General features: G+C 38.3%; 1 protein-coding gene across 2 annotated transcripts in view; it reads right to left on the bottom strand.

Annotated features, from left to right (window-relative positions):
* Positions 1 to 10,619: 10,619 nt before the first annotated feature.
* The window catches only part of LOC131674214 (guanine nucleotide-releasing factor 2), a 41,770-nt gene continuing 37,071 nt past the window's right edge, over positions 10,620 to 15,318 (bottom strand). For both annotated transcript variants that reach the window (XM_058952731.1, XM_058952732.1), the window contains one exon: positions 10,620 to 15,276. In XM_058952731.1, coding sequence (XP_058808714.1) covers positions 15,138 to 15,276 — 139 coding nt within the window. In that variant the 3' untranslated portion in view covers positions 10,620 to 15,137. The remainder of the gene's footprint in view (positions 15,277 to 15,318) is intronic.

The following is a 15,318-nucleotide window of genomic DNA, read 5'->3' as shown; positions in this document are numbered from 1 at the left end:
TCCATTGTGGCAGCGCGTATACACAGCCCGCTCCTAACTCCATCATAACTATACCCGAGCGTATACACGTGAATGTGGATCTGTTACGGGCGCAGTGCTGGGATTTTTTCCTCTCCCTTAATCCTAATCCGCGCGCACGTTAATCGCAAAGCGCGCTTGGAGATCCCCCTCCCCCCTCCCCCCTGCGCCGGCCCCTCTTTTGCACAAAGCAATGGCGCGCGACTCAATGGCTCATGCTTTTTGTCGTCGCGTGTGCGCGCAGATGCTGCGCGCGCTCTTCTCATTACTATCTGCTGCCCGCTTATTAGCCAGCGCTATGAATGCGTAATGAGCCTAACTGAGAAACGAGTTTTCGCTTTAAGGTTTTTTCTCATTACCGGATTTAGTGCCTCGCTGCTAATCCGTTGTTGCTTCTGGCAGGCTGGAGTTTTACCTTTATTTTCCGTTCACGCTGACCGCGCGTATCGACGTTATCGGCGATTTCGCCGGGTGCAGTGTCAATTACATTTATATCGTTTCCATTCCATCGACTGCCGACAAATGATGAGAAGACACCGGTCATTTTACAATTTTTGCTGGAAACTCTTAAAAATCGCGCGAGTCATCGCCATGGACAACGTATTATTTTTCATGCACGCATACCCTGCAACAAAAATGCTCGTACTCCGATAGATTTAATCCGGAGATATATGCATTGGACGAGCAATACACACTCGCACGTTTATCCTATTCAACGTGCTTTCCGGTAAATTTGGCGTAGAGAAAGAAATCAAATAATCCTCAATCTGAATAACAAATTATACGTTCGCTCCATACAAATTACGCCGCCACAAAGGAAAGAAAGAGAGCAATGGATATCCAATAAGAAAAAAAAAGAGAAAGAGGAGAACGCAATACGCGGCGCTAATAATAAACGATACATAAAGGTATATATACCGGATACGTATATACGTGTGTGTCGCGGGCATTACGCGAACGCGAGTCTCTATCCCGAATCTGGATTATCCTCGGTGCAGGATTAAGGCTCCTGGCGTAGATGTGTGATGTTTATCTCTGTATACCATGGCCCTATGCGAGTGCCTATTTCGTTCGTTGATTATGTATTTGCGCGATGTGAGTTGTCGCGCGTCAAATTTGCCATGTTTTTTCTCAGTTAGCAATTTTGTTATATTTTGGACAACTATGATTTTTCGTTTGTCAAAAAAGTTTATAATACAGAAAATCTTAAATATATGCAGCGGACAAAAAATAGTACAAATTAGTTGTATCCATATTTATAAAAAAAATTGCAAAGAAACTGCTAAGAAATTTGGAATTTGTATTCATGTGGTAATTATTTGTTATAATTGTTTTTCTAAAGAGTCAAGACACGTTTAAATGTAGAGAATTAAAAAAAATATATTGTTATTATTGATGTTGTTATAGTTATTATTGTTTCAAGAACAATGTTCACGTGGAACGTAGATATATATATATGACTCTAACATATATAGAATTATTACGAGAAAGTTAGTAATCATTTTCATAGAATTTCAAAATTAATTTCTGCGTCATAATCATTTATAACGATCCTTCTATAGAGTAGAAAGTTGTGACCCAGGATACTAATTATAATTGAACAAAGCTTTAATAATATTGAACTTTGATAGTATTCCAATTAGATAAATAAATTTTTGCTCTTTATGGTACGAAACAGAATGATCAATTAACCAAATCAATAATCATTGTTTTTGCATGAAAAGTAAAAAAATAAAAAGTCGAATTAAAATCATTTCCCGTCAGTGCCCACTTTAATAATATCAGTATCCATTTGTGACAGAGATGGAGCCGCGTTGGTGCGACATCAAAGAGGCTATTCGCCATATATACGCACGTCAGTGCGAACATCAGATCCCGTCCCTTCGGAAATCGTAATCGAAATTATGAGCGTGCTCCGCTCAGTGATGCGAATTTCGTTGTCGTCGTCGTCTCTCTCTCTCTCTCTCTCTCTCTCTCTCTGCGACTGTCCGTCTGTAATATTACCTCGATGCAATCACGCGCTCGCTTTCAATTTAATGACCTGTTAATGTTGATTATTCAATTATCGCCGGCAAAGCCGTTTCCAGTGTGTAATGTCAAGTATATTTCCCATGCTCGAATCGAATGGATTTTTATTTGCAGTTTGAGATATCAACGCGACGCCATGATTTTCGGATACAGCATTTTTAATTGAGCATCATTGACCCGGTTGAATATTCGTATTTGTATATTGAATGATTCGATAGAGTCTCAAGCGATAATCGCAAATATTAAATGTTTGAACGACACGATCGAAGTCTGCAAATATAAAAATATCAAACGAACCCCTTTTTGCCTCGCGCCCGCAGATGAAAAAAAAAAGAAGAAAAAAGAGAGAGAGAGAGAGAGAGAGAGACAGACGGCTGCAGAAAAAGGCGGCGCGATATGCAACGTATGCACACGGGCGTTTGCGCGAAGTCAATTAATTTCCATAATTGGACGGGGGGGAAAACTCGCGCACGCGACGCCATGTCGGCGCGCTGTTTTTAAACTGAAAACCAATTAGCGACATAGGCTCACTTTTACTACGCGGAAATGTACATCGAACCAACGCATCGAAACTTCTATTTCTCTGTCTCTCTGTCTCTTTTTTTTCGCGGTTTCTCGTTGCCAAAGTGGACAGTCGAACCGGTGCGTTGCGAGCTCGTCAATTAACGTTTGATGTTTAGATTTGTTGCGAGAGAGGCTTGTTAGTTCGGCGAGTAATCAAAATATAGGCTCTTTTTATTTTTCAAGCGAATTTAAATACTTTAAATCAATGATTGTGCGGGTTTTGCGCTTGTACGAAAAAATACGCGAAATTCGGATTAAAGAAAAAGAAAAAGTTGATCAATATACGCGTTCAGGTGCAAAACTTGTCGCGGAGCGGCAAACGCGACCTCTCCTGGCGTCTTATTTACCCACCTCGCCCATGCGAAACCGAAGTTGCAGGGTTATTTATTAAATTATGGAATCAAACTCTGTTGAATTAACGATATTCGAGGATCGCGAGCGCATCGAAATAGCAGCTCCAGGCAAATCGAAAATGAACTCGTTTGATAATTTTGCGTAACAAAATTAATAATGTCAGGAAATTAATTGCATCCGTATCCCCTTACTCGTCCTCGCGTGCTTCGTTCGAACGCAATTACATATTGTTTAAACGATGCAATAAATTTTACGCGGAACGTATATTGCGCAATTAACGTTATTAAAATCCGCTAAAAATCCTTTCGCATAATTAATATCCGTTCTATCTGTCGCCCATTGCCCCGTAGGTACGCGTTACGTCCGAAGTTACGATTTGTGATTCGCAGTCGAAAAGACTCCGGTGTCGATCGTGGAAGGCAAATCATGGGGATATCGTCGTACGACGCGAAAGCCCGTGGAAGAGCGAGTCTCCGCCTCTCGCCCGGTCCTGCATGCGGACGCGCGCTCGATCGTCGATCCATCCCGTCAAAACATCACTCCTCTAAGCGACACACACGACTCAGCCGCGCGACAATAGACTTGCCCATTATATCTCCATGTCGGGGATCTTCGTTCGGCCAAACATCCGTCTTACGTCCCACAATAAATCCGCCCAGGTATATCGATTAACGAAAACACGGATACCGCGTAAGCCGCGCCTCCAAAGCTTTCCCGAGAGCGGGTTAATCTCTTTCGGGCTCGCGCACACACGAGCATCGGGAAAACTCTTGCACGCGCGCGCGTCTTTTTCTCTCTCGCGTCGTCGGCGTCGCTGTACGCGCGCTGGCGCGCTTTGTGGCGCGGTGAAGTGGCCTGCGACGCACGGGTTTTGGATTATCTTCTGGCTCATGCGGGGTTAACGGATTTTTTTTCTTACTCGCGGCCGAGGAGGATAAGATTTTACTTTTTGCTGATTACTGCTTTCTGATCAGATTTACTCTTCTTACTGGCCGAGCGAAGACGAACAAGTGGGATTGAATTTTTATTTTTCAAAAGAGTCAGTTGCTGCGACGAGTTGCCGAATCGATGCCTATCAGCTGTACTTATCATATTTATACGTTACGCGCGATGAGAATATTCAAGATACAATTTATCGGGACGTGCTTTTTGTCGCAAACTTTTACACATTCCATTGTAACAATTCATATTTTAATCAGTCACTGAAATAATAAATCCAACGAATAGCCGAAAAGCAGATCCTCCTGTCGTTTATCTTGCCACCAATTGCTTTTTGATTTCGTGAAAATAAAGCACCATCTTCCTAGCGTTGAATTATTCAACCGAGCGAAATATCCGGCCGACGTATCAAACTTATTCTAATGACGTTCTGTTGGAAATTCAAATGGAAAGATTTTTTATCCCAATCACATTTCATTCTACCAGGCTTATATCCCACCGACAATAACTCGCCGCGGTGCGTGCAGAAAAGAAGAATCCAACTCTCTAACGCAGGAGCATAAGTAAATATTTGCTCCGACGAATTATAATCCTCATATAGAATTCGGCGTCTTTTAACGATACACGTGCTACACGGATACGCGTCCGTGAAAACGAAAAAAGGGAAGAAGAAGAGCAAAACGGCGCGATGGGATAGCGGAGCACGCAGCTTAATTGAATTCGGAAATGGAAACTGCCGAGTGAGAAAGTTTTCTCTCTCTATCTATATTTTTTTTTTCAACCACTGTCGGACAAAGATCGATCGAGCCGTTGTATTTTACGAAATAAGTTTATATGGGTTTTCTAAAAATCAATGGTTGCTTCCGGTGACCACAACGGACAGGATTGGCTCACAAAAACCAGAAGCGTCGCGTTGTGGCCATCACTTCTGTTTGAGCTAACCCTTCATCTCGGGGATAATCTCGCGTTATACGACTCGCCTAACTGACCCCCTTCTCTTCTTCCGTAAAAGGGAAGCAAGATGCCCTGTCGCGCGATATACGCGCGGACAACAGTTCTCGAATTACTGCTGGTACGATTTATTAAGGTAAAACAGTTGGTGCGATAGCGAACTTTTCATATTATTGGAGAAGTTGTCATATTATTTACTAATTTTTTCAATTAATTCCAACTGGAAAGTCCTGATGCAATTGGTTACAAAAAAATATTTGACGGTGTTCAAGCTTACTTATAACATGCAGGATGAATCTTCATTTTCTCAAAAGCATTATTTTCGTTTTTATTTTAATTAACAGACTTGGCGTACCGCGCTTAGCGTTAAGGATCAGAAATACACGGAGTATTATTGTCACATAATTATTTTTACAAGTAAATCATCTGTCGATAAAGATTTTCAGTAATGGTAGGGTGATCTGGATAATTGGTCGGTCCGCAAAAGACGTTGTATGTAAAAAGAAAGCAACGAAACGCGCGATCTGAGACGATTGTTGCAACGGCAAATGCGACGTTTTTCCCAAAAGCGCCGCCTTCTCGTTACCGTCCGAATGATTTCGCAAGGTGCAAAGAAGGGGGATCCGAAAGCCCGTTGAACGTTCACAAAAGTATCGCGCGCAAATAAACACGCCCGAAAGCCATTATTTTTGGCTACATAACAACCCGAGCAGCTTGGCTTGGCCCTGCGATCCCTTTCCTTTCTTCAACGAGTCCACGGCGATCATTTTCTCTTTGCCTTCTGAGAGTTAAAAAGGCGCGCGCGGAGAGGACTCCGGTCAAGTGTGAAAGGTATATATGGCAGGCATTTTGCGCGTTATACGCGCGAAAACATCTGTATTGTCACGGCATTAACGGCGGCCCCGTGATGCGCCTGCCACTCAGTCCGTTCGAGGAAAAAAAAAAGCGCATTGTTCGAGCGCTTCCGACGAGCAGCATCGTTAAGTCGAGCGCCAAGTCCGTTAATTGCCGAGAAAATCTGAGCGCGACGCGCGCGCTAAGTTCGCAGCTATATACCTGGACGATCGTCGGTCAAAGACAGAGATCATCAGCCGCAATCGTGTAGGATAAATTAGCAGCACGGACATACAGATTTTAATCGGTCGTTACAGCAGCAGCACGTTAAAGAGGTCGAAACAAAGGGGGGGAGGGGCAGAGGCGCTTGCACTCGATGTTTGTACTGCGGGCTAGCCACGGCTATACAAACCAACGCAAAGGGATACGGTCGAGACAAAACCACCGCAGCGCCGTCGGTCGATTGCGCCTCGAGCGCGCAGATTATTCTATTACATCGAGTGTCAACACGCGCAGTGCGCGCGCGCCGACTGCACTCGTCCAAAAGACAAACAAATAAATACGGCGAAAATGCGAGGAGAGGCAGAAAAAAAGGAAAAAAAAAGAAAAAAAAAAAAAAAAAAAAATTTGCATCTGGAAATCTAGACACACGGCTCGCTGGCGCTGGAGTTAATCGGGAAAGCCCAAAGGCAATCGATCGCCGTCTGGAACTTTTTTCTTCTTTTTTCAACTTCCTTTCTTGCCGGATATCTTAGGGCCGACTATAACCCAGTGCCCGAGGCAACGATCGATGCTGATGTAATTATCCGAGCGCTGAATTTTTTATGAACCTACGCTACGGCTGCTGAACTGCTGCTGTTTGAAACAATAAGGTATTTTCAAACCAAACACAGGAGCGATAGCACAGCCTTATATAGCCCCCTCTTGCCGTAACTCTGGGTTTTCCGATTGCGGATGGGCTTTCTTTCCTTTCTTTTTCTTTCTTTTTCTTCCTTTTAAGGTCTTAATGCTCTTTTACTATTTGATGGTGTGTTTTTGGATTTCGCTTTCGTCGGGTTTTTCTTTGATTATTTTTTAACGAGTTGGTCGAAAGAAGTAAGCTTTGTTACTTATATTTGCATCGTCAGTAGTACAAACGCTTTCTGTACACTACCGAAATAGCAGTTATATTATTTACGTGACAAATTTAAATCATAAATATTGTTCTTATCATAGAAAAAGAATTTTATTCTTGATAGATGCTGTGAACGCCGGTATCCGTCTGGCATCATCTGCATCTATAAAGTAATCACAAGTAGAGAGTAAAGAAAATAATTTAACTTGTAATGTAACGTAGGCAAATAAAATTGTCACATAATATTGCAAGACTGTACGTATAATTAATCACGAGATATTTTACTTATACATCGTCGTTTCGATAACTTTCATATAATAAGACTCTCGACAATACCACACGTTTTATGCACATGTTATCATTGATTTAAAAAGACGTTTGACTAAGCTATAACTGCGTTTTCTATTTTGACTCTTTGCGTTCGTTGAAACGCAAATTTTCCAAATCTACTGGTGGATCAACGAACGGATTGTACATCTATTGCATTGAAAACTGAAGCCGAACATGAATACGAGAATAAATCAAATCATACTAAAGTTCGCGTGTTCCCTAAATCAACTGACAAAAAAACTATAGAGCGACCGAGACTTTAATCCTCAGCCCCGCTGCAGCAGGAACGCAAGTATTACAACGTGCCCCGGCGTGCGCGAGCAGGACAAATCTCAAATTGAAATTAAGTGGCGAATAGATCGCGATCGAGCCGTGCCGAAGCGATCGTCGTGCATCGGAAAGAAAGGAAAGGAAAAGAGATGAACAATCAAAGAATCGTATCACTTTCTGCGCGCCTCTCTTTCTCCGGCTCTCGGGACGTTAATCCTCCCCTTTTTCTGACATGTCTTTTCACAGCCCGCACGCACGCTAGACGAGAATCCGACGTTTCAAAGGCGAAAAACTGTTTCGCGGAACGATATATACAGCTTTTTCTTTTTTTTTTTTTTTTTAAGTCCTTGATCCGCGCCATACATCGTGTACGCCTGTGGTTCTCTTTCGTATATACCTTGCGTGAATGCCATGTATGCGGGTAAGGAGAAAAAAAGTGTGTAATCGCGGGATCGTCGGTGTACAGTGCTCCCTGCGTGAGAAAAGGATCCCATTTTTCTTTTTTTTCCTTCATCCGAATCGTTCAATTACGCGGGTATGTTATTTTTGGCACGCGAACGGATGCGCGCTATCCTGTTTTTTCCACGCTCGGTACGCGATGAATTTTAATACGCGCGCTGCTGCGACAGATAGCGCGCGGTGTCTCTCGCGTGAAATGGCTTTACAATCGAGTCCGGCAATTAAAATGCGACGCGACACGGATGACAGCGCCGGAATCGCTGATCGAAGGTGCACGTACCAGCGAATAAGCCATCCCCACCCCAACAACAATCGTCTTACGAGCTTTCTCGGTGTCAATTGGTTTGTATTGCCGATGCAGCTGTAGCATCAATGAGTAAACATGCTCAATTGACGGGAAATATATCCGCACGAAAGCGTCTCATCTGAAATGAAGAATGACGTTGTTAAAACTCAGTGTAGATAGAGGAGCATTGCTACGATGTATGCGATTAAAAAATACTTCGTTCTCGTTGATTGGGTAACGTCGAGTTTGCCTCGGAACTGTAAAACGAATAAACAATATAACACTGATTTTATTCGTTTACAATGAAGCAACGATTGGCCACTTTCGGGCCTCTGAAGTGAAGCAGCAAAGTGGCTATATCGAAAAAAAGTACGATGCATCTCGCGAAAAAAGTATGATACTGCAGACTAATACTAAGCAGATGACTGTTGCGGGCCGAACGAATGGAGGTTAATCAGAGTTGATTAACGCTATCTGGACACTGGCTTCTCGCAAAAACACTTATACTGCTGGCTCATCTGAAAACATTCCGTTTCCATCGCAGTCATAAAACATTTGTCCTTAACTCAACTCCAAGTTTGAGATGCGCCGTGGAAAGCTCGAAAGGCGTCTTATCCCTGACAACACGCTATACGCTCAGTGTGCACGCACAATGAGTTTTCCCTGCGTGTGAAAAGCGCAGAGCAGCTTTCGAGGACGCGATCGCGCGTGCAAACGCGTATCGACGAAGAAGTTTGTTCGAGTGCGCCAAAGCTCGTAATTCAGAAATACGAAAAACACATTGAAAAAGAAAATAAGTAGAGAGAACGAGCGTACCTACTCTTGATCCGACCTGTAGGCCAGCTGCTCAGCTTTTGATCGGATCCGTGAAAGATCTATCTCATCCTCTTCTTTACTTTCTTTAATTCGCCTCTCTCGTCTGTGTCTCTTTTCTTTGGGGGGGGGGGGGGGGGGGGGAGTGCGGTTTGATCTGCGCGGTAAATTGACACAAAACAGGAAAACTTCCTTTGAAAACTATCCAGTCAACCCTGGATGCAATGATAATTGTTAGGAAATATCAAAGAAGAATGTCAATTATTCAAAAATATACCCATTCAAATGAGCTCGACCTTTTGAAAGACTGGTCAACAATATTTCAGACACCCCGTCAAGGCGTGCAGACAATCGACGAGCGAAAGCTGCACCTTTTTTCCGTAGCCATCCAAAATAGCACAACATTGGAAAAGAAAAGAGTGTCGAAAAGCAAACGCGAGAGGGGGGAGGGGGAAGGGTCGAAAGACCTATACATTTTTTTATACGTGTGTTTGCCTTTTATTAAGAGGACGCTGGCTTCTCAATCGAATCGGTCACAACCGCCTTTCGCCCCCCTGAGGGCCTTCATGGAAGTCCTAAGCTCGCAGCCCTCTCTCGTTTTCGCTTCTGTGCGCCTGAAATGGACACCGTGTAATCATTACCCTCATTGTGTCCACGCGTGGATCAGCCGCCTTATTATGCGATTGTCTATAACCTGTCGATCAATTCAGACGAGCGTTCTTCATCGGGGAATGACAATATTTAACATTTTTAATTTTTGACAAAGGTAAACCGAAGATGGCGAATGAGAAAATTTGAAAAAGTTCAATGCCTCATATGTCGATGCATTTAGGAAGTGTGAAGAGATGTGATTTATTAAGAATAATTGAATTAGTATTACGCCCACGACGTCTGAATTATCAAAATTAATTAATTAACACATTTTACAATTATTTTATAATATAATAGCAATCAATAAGATTTTTGATTAATTACAAGGATTTCAACATTATATTAACAATTATTATTTCCTTCACGAAAAATCAAGGTAATTGATCAATGTCGAAGTGAATTAACTGAATTTCTTTATCTATTTTTTCTGAAGCAGTTTTCTTTTTCGTCTGTCGCAATATCTCACGATGAATTGCTTAATAAGCAATTGATTGAATAAAATCGTTGTATGTGCATTATTATAACAATATCAAGACTCACAACTATTAAAACTGCTAACCAAGAGATCGAAAAATGTGTCGAAAAGAAGTAATTTGTAAGGTCTATGCTCAATATAATTCACCTTTGGAAATGATACTGTTAACTACACAAAGGAAATTTTGATACTTCAACATTGATTTTTTTCTAACACTGTTATTTTCTTATTCATATATTCAAAGCGTTAGTGCATTATACTCGTCACTCACCCTCTAACCATCGTAGAATATAAACCACCAACGTTCCGACTGCGGTGGATATAATACTATCCTATACACAAGATTTTCCAGGCACTCGAGCAAACACAATAACTGAGATATGTGGAGCATACCATTCTGCACAGTGGTAGGTCAGCATCTAACAAAAATATTTGAATAGCGCATTCGAATGCAGCCACTTTTTAGACATTTCACGCGAAGAATATTTTTCACATGGGTGGAAGAGAGGAAATACATTTAAGTATATTGATGTAACCAATCGTGTCTTTATTTCCACTTTTTCATCAGACGATAATTAAAAATGTTCCTTAAGAGCTAAAAAAATGTACACGATTACGCTATCACACTAATTGCTTGATTTTCGCCATAATGCTAGAAGTCGCGTCCATTTTTTGTGTTGTCTTGTTGCGTATATATTTTGTTGCTCCAGAGAAATCATATATTTACAGTATGCGCAAATTATTCAACGCCGCAGCCACGAAAGTCAAGTGAGAAAATTACAAAAAACACATTGCGAGAAAAGTAAAAGTATACAATTGCGTCCATCGTCTCTGCTTCTCGTTTCCAGATAATGGCAACGAGTTTGTTAATTTTTCCTTTTTCCTTCAAAGATATGTATCGTTTTAGTTTCCTTATAGTTTTTACTGTTTTTTTTATTGCTGCTTAAAAAACTATGTGTGATCGTCATACCCGTACAATGTTTCATTTGAATTAACATAAAAGATGTTTAGTTTCTTTTTTGATTTGTTGATGCAAAAACGTTTCAAGTGCTTGCGTGAGATCATATATTCTCTTACAGCTTAGTTTTGTTTAACATCGTTTAGTAAATGGATACGTTTCTGTCGATCCTACGATTTGAATTAGTTTTTCAGTCGCTACAACTCTAAGAGTATACACCTATTTTTTTTCTTTTTTGTTCGATAAAAATTTGCTAGAACAGCGTTATTTGCGTTAATTGCTGACAGTTGTCTGGTCTATTTGCATATTAGTTCTTTACTTAACACGTTGTATGAGCGTTGATTGGTTTGTGCGAGAAGTTACATATAGCGACAAATAAATGATGTTGACTCTTAAGTAACTACTATTTTTTTATTTGTTCAAATTAAATTGTAATACGGCTACATAAACAAAATATTTTCAGACTCAACGCAAGTACATTTTTAAATATCATTTGATGATCCGTCACTAACATTGACATAATTATATTAATTATATTAAGTCAAGAAAATTAGTAAGTTATAAAAATCTCAATATTATAACATAATTGATGTCACATTTCAGCATTTCTTTTGTGTATAGAAATAATTTTAAAAATTTTATACTTCAATTATAAAAATATGATCAATGATTTTCTTGCCTTAAATGCAGTGGTGCAGCACCTGGCGGTATAGATACAAACTACTTGTATAAGTTCTGTATGAATGTCCGAGATGTTTGTAATGTTAAAAATTGTTATCTATTAATTGATATTGGAACACCAATTTTTTCCTCGATTGCTTCTAAACGATGCAATCTTGGAGACTACATGCGCATACATATTAAATCCTTTATAAATGACTTTTCCCAGAAAAGCACATACATTAAGCTGAAGAAATAGAAAAACATCGATTTTTTACGGTGTACACACGAATTCTATATATATTTTTCTTTTTAAGGAATCAGCGTGGTTATGGGAACGGGATCACATTCGCTTGATACTTTCTTCTTATTTGCCTTGCCTATCTACCTATAAACGATTTCACCGAGTATAATAGTTCATTTTTTATACAATTATTTTTTTTTATTAATTATTTATACAATTTTATTTCGTTGCACATTCACTGTTTTGTTAATCTCACTCGTGATTAGTTTTAAGTATTATAGCTGTTTTTGCAGTAGTACATTATTAATAGAAGTTAATTTTTTGAGGGAAAAATTCTGTCTGTGCATTGAAATATTGAAATTATGAAGATATCTAAATGTCTACAAAAGTGGCTATCGTGTTGAAACATTGTGCTTTTATTTACTTCCACAACACTGATGAAGATACATGAAAACATTTTTTTTATAAAATACTTTAATATATTTTCATTACATATTAAGATTATAAAAAATCATTTGAAGTAATCAGTCGTTTAAAAGTTTTTATTTGGTCAAAAATAAAATATAAAATATATCATTAAATCAAGGTATATGAGGCTTTGTTGAACAAGATTATTGGAAGACTTGTTAAATTGCACTCTTTAAAATACTACAGCATCTACGTTTTTAACATTTTATATCAGAAATTGTAAGAATATTTAAAACATTCATTTGATTTTTTTAAGAGTTTGATTCAATAAAAATATTAGTACAGATAATATTTCAGAAGTGGTTACATTTAAAATGCATCATTATTAGGAATGTGGTTTTGCTACAGACAGAAATTTCCTACTATGGAGTAAAAATAGTAATAATAAAAATATGTTGATGTAAATAATAATTATAAAATGCATAACGTAATATGTATTTTTAATTTAAAGTTTTATGTCAAATAAAAATAATATAAACCTTGTATAAACGTGACTATGATGTAGAAAGTATGGCATCGCGTGGACAGTGTAAATTATCTAAAAACAATGCAAAGTGTGATTTGGAATCGATATCTTTACATATACATAGATATAACAGACGCACGCACGCACGCACGCACGCACGCACACACACACACACAACAGTTATAAGTAATAAATATTATAGCAATACGAGAAACAAGTTGAACCGGCTAATTTTATTTACAATTTGTTTTAGTAATAATCTATGCAATAATTTCAGACATTTGCGCTGTCTGCATTCTTTTTATTGATCCATGCACGTCTCACACATATTCTTTCAAAACTATCACTTCAAAAACATTAGTTTGCTCAAAATATCTTAGTACTTATATGTGCCCGATACAGGATTTTGTAAGTGATTATATTTTGATGTTACAAGGTGAATTTTCAAATACCTTATCAATGATCTTCACGTGTAAGTAGAGCCTGTAAAAGTATTTTTAGAAACATTGGAAGGGCTAAAATTTAGGTTTACAAAAATACATTGGTGTAGGTGGTATGTTTGAATAATTTTCAATGCAAGATATGGTCGGATTGCTTTACAGATTGGTCACTCTAGGCCATATTTTTAAAATTTATTTTTCGTAACTCACATGCGAGGGTTGAAACGATTGCTACTACTCACTATGACTAGTATTATGTCGAAATTAAATGACAATTTATAATTTGTAAATTGTTTCGTAATCAATTTCAGAAAACCTTAGATAGCTTACATCACATCAGCGCTCGCACGGAGACTTTATTTTATCTTGCAAAACCAATTGTCACCATATGGCGTTAACACACTCAACAGACTTTTATCGTAAATTCACATGAAAATTTATATTTCGATGTAAGCATTCTTAAACTTATTTTTAATTGCTTGAGTGTATTCCTGTATTCTCAGTCATTTTTTATTCACATTTAATCGCACACATATTAAATTCAAAGATCCATAGTTTTATGCAACGCTCAAAGCAATAAATATACATTCAAAAACCTAAGTTTTTTTTTTTATAAAATTGAATATTTTTCTTATCATCATGAAATTAATCGTCGTCTCATTTTGTTGTTCGTTTTGGCAAAAGCAGTACGTAGAAAATAACATTTTATTCTTCATGAAAGCAACTACGACACAACTATTAACAGCACCAAGTATGTAATTTTTCATTAACTATAAAAACTGCTTTAATGGTTTCAAAAAACCAAATTGTTATCTAATACATACGATTGATTTACATTTAAATTTATTACTATTACATTCGCCTAGATAGCAAATCGATGTAAAGCTGAAAGCTTGAACAACTACTAACAAGTGTTTGTAATATCCCAACAAAACCTGCGACGTACAATAGTACGGCAACGTTATTTACTCAATATTTTGTATTTGTTTATTTATTTATTTATATGTGTGAGTGTGTATTATTTTGTTCGCTTTCAGTCACATCATGTGCCCCGTTGTCTTACGCGTAGATGAAAGCGTAGACACGAAACTATACATTTAATCAACGTAATTGGTGTTCATCCTTGTTTAATCAACAGTTCCGCTGTTGACTATTGAAAATGCATCTATCTACATAAAGCTAGATAAACAGGCATATTTTTTTGTAACTAATATGCCCTAAATCAACGTAAATAAAAAATTCCTTTTCTAATTTTTTCCTTTTTTTTCTCTCTCTATACACATTATACATACGTCGATGAAACAAATAAATACTTGTCTACGATGCCTAAGCAAATTTAGCTCTAATATTTATTTTTTCAGAGTACCATTACTCTGTTCCGATGCATTACACACGCTAAGCGGAATTAAAGCATAAAATAATTACGCCTCAAATTTTTAATTTTTTCAGACGACGGAAATTTCATTTTTACATCGCTACTTGTATTATTTTTTTGTATCTTGGTTACGCATTTACACAAGATATAACGATCATTTCGGCGTTTCGATCACCTTGTCATTTTCGTCTATTTATCACAACACAGGAAGTTCGATATTATATTGTAATTTTTTTGAAGTTTTGATTGTAAAGAATTATTATATGTTACAAACGCTTTGTCTACTTGAAATTGTGTACAAGGTATACAAATTACTTAACACCTCACGGAGGTTGCTTTTTTAAACAACTTGCTTATTCTCAAATTTCTTTGTACCATTTGAACGATACTCCGATCATCGATTCCCGAGAAAGCAAGAACTAATAATGGATAAATTTACGTTAATTCTGTGATTGAGGCTTCTTCCCGCCACGTGGTTTGATACTCTCTGAAATTTGCCACATCGCCTCTTCACATAGAAAATCACTAAAGTTGTTGAAGAATGCAATTATTCGCTCATTCTTTTTGAAATTATATGTACTGTAAATAAAAAAAACCATCAGAACGCATTTTAAATGTGTG

The sequence above is a fragment of the Phymastichus coffea genome, unplaced genomic scaffold (assembly GCF_024137745.1).
Source record: "Phymastichus coffea isolate CEN01 unplaced genomic scaffold, Cenicafe_Pcof_1.1 PCOF00219, whole genome shotgun sequence".
Lineage (NCBI taxonomy): Eukaryota > Metazoa > Arthropoda > Insecta > Hymenoptera > Eulophidae > Phymastichus > Phymastichus coffea.
This window is presented reverse-complemented; position numbering and strand designations above follow the sequence as displayed.